This window comes from Melanaphis sacchari, unplaced genomic scaffold, assembly GCF_002803265.2.
Source record: "Melanaphis sacchari strain LSU unplaced genomic scaffold, SCAv2.0 Contig424_pilon_pilon, whole genome shotgun sequence".
In the NCBI taxonomy this organism is placed as follows: domain Eukaryota; kingdom Metazoa; phylum Arthropoda; class Insecta; order Hemiptera; family Aphididae; genus Melanaphis; species Melanaphis sacchari.
Genome location: NW_020271271.1, coordinates 17,010 through 28,535, shown reverse-complemented (window position 1 = coordinate 28,535; position 11,526 = coordinate 17,010). Strand labels below are relative to the sequence as shown.

At 33.5% G+C, this 11,526-nt stretch overlaps 1 protein-coding gene across 1 annotated transcript; it reads left to right on the top strand.

Moving 5' to 3' along the window:
* Positions 1-9,000: 9,000 nt before the first annotated feature.
* LOC112597492 (uncharacterized protein K02A2.6-like) lies at positions 9,001-11,218 on the top strand. Its single transcript, XM_025343565.1, has 3 exons — positions 9,001-9,005; positions 9,131-10,935; positions 10,995-11,218. Exons 1-3 carry the CDS (start codon positions 9,001-9,003, stop codon positions 11,216-11,218), a joined length of 2,034 nt encoding a protein of 677 aa, XP_025199350.1.
* The last annotated feature ends 308 nt before the right edge of the window (positions 11,219-11,526 follow it).

Sequence of the window (11,526 nt, the reverse complement as noted above, 5' to 3'; positions counted from 1 at the left end):
TGTTTTTCAAAAGAACACGATTTAGCTTACCTGAAATAGCAGTTGCAATATCTCCGTGAGCTTCATTTAACTTTTTTTCTGCATCTAAGACAATATTTATACATGTTGTCAACGATTCGCCTAAAATTATACATATAATTTAGTATTATGATGTTAAATTGTTTAAATACTTTGTTAAAAGTTACCTTTTCCCTCTAATGTTGTAATAATATCTGGTAAAAATCCAAAGTTGGTTGAAATATACACAATATTTGATTGAAGAGATACATTTTGAAATAGTTGTTTCACTACTTTAACACATAGTGATTCTTCTTCGAAGTCTTCAATTACACTTTTTAATTCATTAAAATATTTGCAATAATACTGGACAGCTTTTATCCATGTACCCCATCTGGTCGTTATTGATCTTGGTGGGTTTGGCAATTCTGGGCATTTATCATTAAAGATTGCTGTACGTTTGGGACATTTTAAAAACGTTTTTTTCATTCCTCCAATCAACTGATCCACATCTTGGTAGTGTGCACGTACTTCTTCGCAAATATTGTGTAATGCATGTGCCAAGCAAGTCACATGTATGAGTTTTGGGTAAAGCGCTTTTATACAATCACCAGCTTTTTTCATATAGGGCGCCGCATCTGAGACAAATAGCAAAACATCGTTATGTTTTACACTATTTCCCCACAAAATATGCATAGCTTTATCGAATAGTTGGAATATTGTACTATGATTCACTTTCTCCAAGTATTCTGTGTGAATAACGAACATATTACTTGGATTTTGTGGTTGTAATGTGCCCACTATTACATTTGCAACATTACGACGTACAGAGTCCGTAGTCTCATCAATAGACACCCATATTTTTTGATCTGTTATTGTATCACGAATTTTTGCCAATGTATTTTCATAGCATGAAATAAAATATCCTTTACGTAATGTCGACTCGTCAGGAATAGTTTTTTTGCAATATTTTATTAAAAATTCACGAAAATGTTTATTATTTAGTTTATTCATTGGAATATTTGCAGCTACCAATGTTGAACATAAATCGGCATTAAAATCTGACTGACTACTAAACTGTTGTAAAAATGGTTGAAGTAATGCAGACTTTTCATTTTCGTGTCTTTTAACAGCTTAAACATGTTTTTCTCTCCGTACATGCTGTTGTATATTATATTTTTTTCATGTGACACTTTTGTTTCACAAAGTTTGCAATATAAAATCGATCCATCTGTTTGAAAAATTTCTTCACCAAATTCTAACTCTAATTTTTTTAAAAATGCATTCGTTTTGACTTTTGGCATTTTAATAAATTACAACACTATAAAGCACTATAAAACTTAAATTTTAAACACTTTGATATCGATGTTATACGAGTACTGAGCGTAGGTTCTACAGATTATATGTAATAGCCGATAACTTATCGGCCCATAAGCTATCTGTAGATCGATAATCTATATATTTAAGGACGTTTCGCATTAATGGTACGGCACGGTCATTATTGCGGGTTTTCACATTTCATATTAAGTAAATAAAAATTTTTATTTTATTTTTATAACATAACAGACATATAAAAATTCCACAGTTAGAATAACTGAAAAAAGCAATAAAAAAATAAAAACAGCATTTACACAAAAAAAAGCAAAAATAAATTCGTTTATTTGGAATCAAATTGATGTGAAACGAATTTATGTATAAAAATTAGATTTCTATCTTAAATATATAAAAAGAAGCATTTCCTTTAAAATCCGAGCCCTAATTATTATTATATAACAACATTACAAATAATTGAACGTGAAATCAGAATAGTTGTAATATACGGCATACGACGTGTTATCTAATCGCATTTTACGTTTATTAATTAAACTTAAATTAATATTGTTATAATATACTAATTAATAAATATATATATATATATATATTTATAAGAAGAAAATTTGATTTTCCACGAGGGGGGGGGGGGCGTTAACAATTAGTTATTACGATAAAGGGGGCGCTGAACTAAAAAAAGGTTAAGAACCACTGGCATAGTCGAAGGTTTTTCAAAAAACGTTGAAATGCATGGACTCAAGTTCAATAGGCTTATTAGTAATAAATCATTTATTTATTTAATTTATAATATATGTATAATATACAAACGCCAAACGGCAATTTTAAATTAATAGATATAACAATAAAATAATAATACAAATACACACAAAATAAGAACATATGTAAAAACACAAGATAATATAAACTAAATGGTAATACCTTAATTAAGTAATATAAAACTATGATATTATTTAATTACTTATTAAAATCAAAATTAAGATTGTTCAGATTACGAAGCATTCTGTGCAAGGGGTGATTATATCCGTATAATGTATTGTGAGTTGGAACTTGGAAGAGTGCGTGATTTCTGGAGAAGAAGGAAGGGATATGAAAACATATTTTAGAGAGGAGATCGGGTGCATCTATGGTGCCACCTAGGAGCGAGGTTATAAAGCGCTCATCAGCATCTTGTCGACGAGTTGACAGCATTGGTATTCCCAATGAACTACGAATTAAGGAATAGTCATGCGTAGGGTGAGGTATCTTCATTATGTAGGCAATGTAGGAAAGAAATCTATTTTGTACACGCTCGAGTCTTAGTTTGTCTTTAGCTAAGTAGGGATGCCACACCAATACACCGTATTCTAATATAGAACGTACTAATGAGAAGTATAATGTGCTGAGACAACGAGCATAAGAAAACTGATTAGTATTGCGTTTAATAAAACCCAATACTTTTAAAGCTTTACCTACAGTGACATTTATATGGTGCTCAAAATTTAATGATGTTGAGTAATGAATACCAAGATCTTTATAGAGGAAGACACGGTTAAGAGAAGTGCCATTAAGAGAATAGTTGTGGTGGATAGGAGATCGCTGCCTAGAAAACGACATAACATGACATTTGCTTATATGAGGCGTGTCCAGAAAGTAAGTGTACTCAATTTTTGTAGGTTTCAAAAAAATTTATTAAAAAAAAAAAATAACGTGGTTACATTAATATATTTGTGTGCTATTTTTCTACATAGTCACCATTTCTTTCAATGCAGGTTGTGAGACGGCAGATTAATTTTTTTATGCCTGCCTCGTAGAACTCTGCCGCCATCTCCTTTGTCCACTTGTCGACCGCCCCCTTCACTTCCTCGTCAGCTGAAAATTTTTTTCCACCCATGTGCTTCTTCAGGGAAGTGAACAAATGGTAATCTGAAGGCGCCATGTCGGGGGAATACGGGGGGTGGTTCAAAACATCCCATCCAAATGAGTCCAACAATTGCTTCGTGACATTGGCCGTGTGGGGTCTGGCGTTGTCGTGCAGCAGGCAGACTCCGCTCGTTAACAGACCCCTCCTTTTATTTTGAATAGCTCTCCTCAATTTTTTTAGTGTCTCACAATATCTTGCTGCGTTGATGGTCTCCCCCTGAGGTAAATATTCAATCAAAATGATGCCTTTGTGGTCCCAAAACACTGATAACATGATTTTTTTGGCTGAAATGGTGGTTTTGAACTTTTTGGTTGAGGGTGAAGTGGTGTGACGCCACTGTTCGGACTGTCTCTTAGTTTCAGGTGTATAGTGTGCAACCCAAGTTTCATCTCCAGTAACAATAGACTTGAGAAAATTATCACCGTCCAGTTCATAGCGTTCCAAAAACTCTCTAGAGGCTTGCACTCGATTCAACATGTGTTGTTCAGTAAGCTGTTTTGGGACCCATCTTGCGCACAGTTTATGAAATCCAAGTGTTTCTGTGATTGTTTCGTGGAGCAGAGACCTTGACAGTTGCGGAAACATTGCAGAAAGTTCATCCAGAGTCAATCTGCAATCGTCACGAACCGCATTCTCGACTTTTTTCACAATGTCGTCAGTCAAAATCGACGGTCTCCCACTCCTCAGATCGTCATGTACATTCGTACGGCCGTTTTTAAACTCCCTACACCACTTGTATACACTGGTGCGATTCATATGGCCTTCACCATAAACGGTTCGTACCTCATTAAAAATCTCATGTGGAGATTTTTCCTTCGCAACAAAGTAACGGATAACGGCGCGGATTTCGCACTTGGCGGCAGACTCGATCGACATGTTTAACAAGAAAAATTCGTGAGACTACAGTTTACAACGTACTGAACTCGTTCTGGTCTTGTTTTAAAGGTTAGGAGTAACGCTATACGGCAGTGTAGCTAACATAGTAAAAAAATATTCCCTATGGCCGTGAGAGCCTCAGTACACTTACTTTCTGGACACGCTATTAAGGCTAAGACCAATAGAGTACGCCCAACTTGCAAAAATATCTAATTCTGACTGTAGGATATGACATTGATTAAGATTGTCTATTTTAAGGAATATTTTTTATGTCATCAGCAAAAAGAAGGAGTTTAGCCTTAGTGATCCATTTGGTTATCGAGTTTACAAACAGAATAAATAGAAGAGGACTAAGGTGGCCTCCTTGAGGGACTCCAGATGGTATCACAGCTAACTCCGAAAGAGCATTTTTGATTTTTACGAATTGTTTTCTACCTGTAATGTAAGAGTGCAACCAAGATAGTAGGGGATTCCCAATGCCTAAAGACTTGAGCATCATTATAAGGCAATCGTGGTCCACTGTGTCAAATGCTTTATTAAAATCTGTAAAGATTACATCTACCTGACCTCTGTGTTCGATAACTTCTGATAAATAAGAAGAGAAAGCAACACCATTTGTTACGGTTGATTTATGTGATCTAAAACCATGCTGCTCACTTATAATAAGATGATTAAGACTACGCTTTATTCTGGAGTATACAATCGATTCAAATAATTTACCAATATGTGGTATTATAGAAATTGGTCTGTAGTTTTGGATATCAGAAGCGTCACCAGATTTCAGAACAGGTGATATAGAGGATATTTTCCAAACCTTAGGAAATATCCCTAAATCTAATGAACGCCTGAAGTAAATAAATTGGATAAGCAATAGAAAAAACGACAACTGTACAAGCATTGAGCGGATATGTCATCCGGGCCATTAGAGTAAGTATTTTTTAACGATTTAAGAGCAGAAAAAACATCGTCGACAGTAAACGTTATATCGGAAGGAAGTTCATAGGATAAGTAATCAGATGAGCCAGTAAATGGTGAAAGTTGGTAAGCCGAGGAGTTGAACGTCAAGGAGAAATGAGTTGAAAACAGATTAGCTGATTCAGTTGGAGTATTTGAGGCAATATTACCGAGATGGAGTGATGACGGAATTGGAGGTTTCTGTTTTAGATTATTTACAAATTTCCAGAATTTGGAGGGGGAAGATGATAGAGTCTCTTCGGTATGCCTAATATGAGTAGAGTAATCAACTTTTGACTGGCGTTTACATTTTGCTCTATATTCAGAGAAAACGAGATAATCAGATATCAACTTGGTTCGCTTATAAACTGCATAGGCTTTCTTCTTTGTTATTATAAGGTTTTTGAGAATGGTGGATGTCCATTTAGGAAATTTAGAAGGTGAAAAAACTTAAGTGGGAACAAACTTATTTATAGAGCTTAGAAGTGCATCGTTAAAGCAGCAGCAGAATCATCAACTGAATAAAGCAAAAAAGTATTTTCCCAATCAAACGATCCTAGATAACGGAGCATGGATTTATAATCAGCCGATTTATAATCACGGTATTTATGTGCGTCTTGAGCAGTTATCGGAGATGGAAATGGAAAAGATACAAACAAAGGTAGGTGGTAAGAATCCGGAGAAACGATTGGAGTGTTGGCTAGTTGGACAGTAGTTGTGTCAAAACTAGAAAAGATAAGGTCAAGAAGGCAACCACGGGCATTAGACACCTGATTGTGCTGGTAAAAATTATAGTACGAGAAAGAATCGACAAGATGAGTAGAAGTGTTAGACATGGTACCAGATGCGAAAAGACCTTGGTTGCTTTTAGACCATTTAATAAGAGGTAGATTATAGTCACCACAGAGAAGAATAGAAGTAGGGTTGGTAGATGATATTAAGTGTTCGATAGAGCTGGTATGGGCTTCAAAATCTGGGAGCGTGGACACGGGTGGTAAGTAAACTGCACCTATAAGAATTTATTTAATGGGCAATGTGAACACGATTTTTTTTAAGGATCTAATATTATTTTTTTATTTTTATTATAAATTATAATTTATATTAATTTATAGTATTGATTTTTTTTTAAACTGATTATTAATTTGATTTATATATCATAATATTTTGAATATTTTGATGGAATAACAACGAAAATTAACAAATATTATCATTTTATTCTTATTATTTTTTCTACTTCACGAATCATTTCATTATTTTCGTTGGTGTTAAAAAGGACCTGTATTAACTATTGTCTATTACAATAAATTATAATTTATAATAAAAATAAAAAATAATATTAGTTGCTTAGAAAAAAGTCGTGTTCATATTGCCCGGCAAGGACCACATTGACTGGTATTCCACATTTTCTGTAACATATCTATATATATTTATATATTATACTATAATAACTTACGTTATAATTAATTAAAAATATTTTTCTAAGCTGAGTAATAATTAATGTATTGGTTTTCCAATGATGTTTGTGCTTTTATAAAATTAATTTTTAGTACTTGTGTGTTTAGGAGGGGAGAAGATAATATTTAGTGTATAGCAGAGTAAAATTTTAAATAATATTTTTAAATTTTATTTTTAGGCGATGGAAACAGTAGTGTCGTAAAACAACTAAATGAGGATTTACCATATGGCCTACCATATGATACAGAAAATCGAATGTCGAAACCCCTTGTTACGCAATTACATTACTAAACTTAAAATGGTCGCAACAAAAACTGAGTATCCAGTAACTATCAGAAAGTTTGTAGTGATTAATATTTTAAAATTCAGATCTGATGTAACTAAAGCAATTACTTATCACAAAAACATATTGAATAAATCAAAGATTCAGAAAATTGCAGGTTTTTACAGGTAATTCAATTTGTGTAGCCGTGTTTTTAAAATTAAACTTACTATCGTTAAAAAAATTATTCGCAGACTGTTCGACCCTTTTGTCCATTGTACCCACTTTACGTTGCCCTGGATCTTGGACATATGATCCACGACCGCCGCCCTGGTCCGGGTAATGATGCTGACGCCGCCGCCAACGGCTCTTTGTTTGTGTTCTGCTCCGTCGCCCGTTATTTCACGTGCTCATGTGATTTTGCAATTTGCTCATACTTTGCATATAGCTTCTTTGTCAATTGGCTTTTATAATATATTAAGGTGATTATCCGCTCCGATTTCACCGTTTGCTCGTGCTCCGCTCTTCAATAACGCGTATACGTGTGTGCGTGATCCGTATCCGCGTGTACAGTAGTTCGGCGCTCTCCAACATCCACGTGGTTCCAGCTCCGGAGTTTTCCACAGCTCAAGAGGGAAAAGCAGGTCAGCTTCCCATCATTGAAGATCGTCATCGAAGTCAGTTCTCTTCAGGGTGGTGCTCCCCATCCCCACCATAAACATATATATACATGTTGTTAATGGTACTCACCTTATATTATTTCGTAATACATATATTTTGTATAAATATTATTGTTTGATAATTTAATTAATTAGTTATGTTGCATATTCAGCATTTATATTACATTTAATATTTATATAAAATCAGCAGTATCATATTACGATCGGTGGGGACTGTCCATCGATTATTATTATTATGTAAAATTACAATGTACGATCACTACGATTTATGCTGTCAACAATAAAGGTTTATAAAACATATTTATATTGTTATTTATAATAATAATAATTAACAAATTGGCGACGAGGAAAATATTAATTTAATCGTAATCACTAGTGTATTAAAAATTTCAAGTGTTGTATTCATACTAATACAAAATGGCGACTCCTAAGACAGAATCCATTGTGAACTTCAATCAAGTTATAGGGTCACCTGGAACCTTTGAAACAGGTATGGATATTACAATTTTTGAATCAAAATTGACAAATTTTTTTTTGGCAAATGCAATCGAAAATAATATTCAAAAAGAGCAATATTATTATCATTCGTTAGTGAAGAAATTCACAAAGTACTTTTTAGTCTATGTGTTCCTAGCACGCCCAACGATGTTGAGTATGACACTCTAATAAAAAGTTTGAACAAATATTTCAAATCAATAAAATCGTACTTTGCGGGTAGGTATACATTTTATCAAGCTAAACAAAGACAGGATGAATCAGTGTGCCAATGGGGTGCACGTGTCAAAAATCTTGCTTCAAAATGTGGTTTTTCGTCAGAACTATCAACGGTTATTCGAGACATATTCGTTGTCGGTATGGGTTCAGGACCAATTCAAGATCGTCTGTTAGAAGAAGAATACGCAGACTTGAAGTATCAAAAGAAAAAAAAATGGACATAATCAAGCCAAGCAGGGTTTCAACACTCACAAAGAATCAAAAATCAAATGTGAGATTTGTGGCCGTTCCAATCATTTTCAAAAAGACTGCAGATACAAGGACTACAAATGCAACAATTGCGGTGAAAAGGGTCATTTGTCTACTGTATGTAAAAAAGGTAAGAAGGAAATGAAAAATAACAAAACACAAAATAAATTTTTATATGATAACGATGATGATGACGAAACAGTTAATTATGATCTTTCAAATACTTTTTTTTCTATAATTGATCAAAACTCTCAAAACAAAGCTGTGAAACCGTTTACAGTAAATTTAATTGTAGAAAAAAACAATGTAAGCTTCGAAATTGATAGCGGTTCACAACACAGCGTAATTTCAAAAAGATTATATAGTCAACTGTTTAGTCATATCGAATTAAAAGATAATGACATTTCGCTATCTGATTACGTCGGCAACGACATTAAACCGATAGGAAAAATATTTGTCGACTCGGTATATCAAAACAAAAAATTTACGATGTGTCTTTATGTAATCGACAATGGTGGTCCTCCATTAATAGGCCGAATCGATATAAAACATAAAATGTTATACCTTGTTCAATATGGAAAATGACGTAAGTGTAGATAATATTATAAAAAAATATAACAACGTTTTTAAAGATGAAATAGGTACTTTTAACAAATACGAAATTTCATTAAATATCAAAGCTGGGGCGGTACCTACATTTTGCAAACCTAGGTCTATCCCTTTAGCATTAAAAGAAAAAGTTGAAACCGAAATTGATCGTTTAATTAAAAGCAATATTTTAGTTCCTATCGACTATAGTGAATGGGCAACTTCAATAGTACCAATATTGAAACCAGATGGCACGGTTAGAATTTGTGGTGATTTTAAAATAACAATAAATCCGGTATTAGAAGGGACTGAATACCCTCTTCCAAAAATAGAACATTTATATGCAAATGTTAGTGGTTCAAGATATTTTTCGAAAATAGACTTAAAAGACACATATCAACAAATGGTTATTAAAGAATCTGATCGCAAATATACCACTATTAATACACATAAAGGTTTATTTAACTATACCCGTAACCCTTTTGTAATAAAATCGTCGGCTGGGGAGTTCCAAAAAGCTATGGAAACTTCCACAGCGGGTCTTGAGGGCATTGGTATATTCCAAGATGACATTATTGTTGCAGGTTCCACTATCACAGAACACAACTCTCGTTTAGAAAAATTACTAAATGTATTGTCAAATGTTGGTTTAAGAGTGAAGTTGAATAAATGCAAATTTATACAAAAGTCAATTGAATATTTAGGTCACAGGTTAGATGAAAATGGTTTACACACACTAACAAAACACACAGATGTTATTAAAAACGCCATGGTCCCAGAAAATAAAACATTGCTAAAATCATTTTTAGGTTTAGTTACGTACTATATAAAATTTATTCCAAACGCTGCTAATATTTTAAAACCATTGTACATGCTTTCACGTAACGGCACTGAATGGAATTGGACATCAGAATGTGACCTAGCATTCAACAAAGTTAAACAAATTTTAATCTCGAAACCCGTATTAGCACATTATGATCATAATATTCCAGTTAAACTCGTAGTAGACTCATCATCCTATGCACTAGGTGCAGTACTTTCACATGTACACCCAGATCGTACAGAAAAACCTATAGCCTACGCATCAAGGGTTCTATCTAATTCTGAGTGTAAATTTCCACAAATTGAAAAAGAAGCCTTGGCAATCATATACGGGGTTACGAAATTTTATGACTATTTATATGGTAGACATTTTCTATTAGAAACCGACCATAAACCGTTAATACATATTTTTGGTGATAAGAAAGGTATCCCAATTTACGCAGCTAATCGGTTACAACAGTGGGCCTATGTTTTATCATCATTTGATTTCGAAATAAAATATGTGAAATCCGAAGATAATACAGCCGATTTCTTATCACGAATGAAAAGTTCAAAATCAAAAATCGAAAATCATAATGAAGAATGTATTAGTCTCAATTTTATTCACGAAAAATCACCTTTCACATTAGACTGGTCTAAAATAAAAATTGAAACAAGCAGAGACACGATTCTCGCCAAAGTATTAAATGCAGTCAAAACAGGAGAATGGAATAGTGATTTTTCTAACATTTTAGAACTTAAGTCGTATAATTTACGAAAAACTCAAATTTCAGTGGAACAGGGATGCCTATTGTGGGGTTACCGTGTTATTATACCAGCTAAATTTCGAAATAATATACTTAGCGAACTTCATTCATGTCATATGGGTTCTTCCAGTATGAAAAGTTTAGCGAGATCATACTTTTGGTGGCCAGGAATGGATAAACAAATCGAAAATATCACGCAAAATTGCGACAATTGTCTTAATGTTAGACAAAATCCACCAAAATCTATTATATCACCGTGGAAATGGCCAGAAAAACCGTGGACTAGAGTACATTGTGATTTTCTTGGATCATTTCAAAATAAATATTTTTTTTTATCATTGTTGACGCAACCACAAAATGGTTGGAAGTATTTCAAGTAAATTCTATGACAGCGCACATTGTTATTCAAAAATTTTCAGAAACTATAGCACGATTTGGCATTCCAAAAACAATTACATCAGACGGCGCAAAATGTTTCGCAGGGTTTGAATTTCAAGTATTTTGCAAAAATCTAGGCATAAGACACATGACAGGAACACCATTTCACCCAGAATCAAACGGTTGTGCGGAATCAGCAGTCAAAACAATAAAAAATTTCTTTAACCCTAGATCGCTAACCATACGTCAATGTGACGAACACTGATATTTTATTGTTGCTATTTTTAGGGCATTTTATCTAATATCATTAAACCCTCCTTGTATCTCTCATATATTATGTCCTATATCTATCCCGATAACGTTTAGCGTTCTAGCATGACTAGTGACTGTTCAGCCGTTGATTGTGTAAGAATTACTTCGCCGAATCGACGAATGGTAAGTAATTGCAGTATATTTGCATTCGTTTATTTGACGAATCGTTATCAAAATATGTTATTTTTTGTTCGTTCATGTGACGTATCGTTATAAACGACGGTGTTCTTTTGTAAAATTGAAATAAATGGATTTATTATA

Bases quoted from the DNA above. Each gene is read 5' to 3' on its own strand.
- LOC112597492 (XM_025343565.1), top strand. The intron at 10,936-10,994 runs GTTGGAAGTATT...AAAAATTTTCAG, and splicing joins GTTGACGCAACCACAAAATG to AAACTATAGCACGATTTGGC.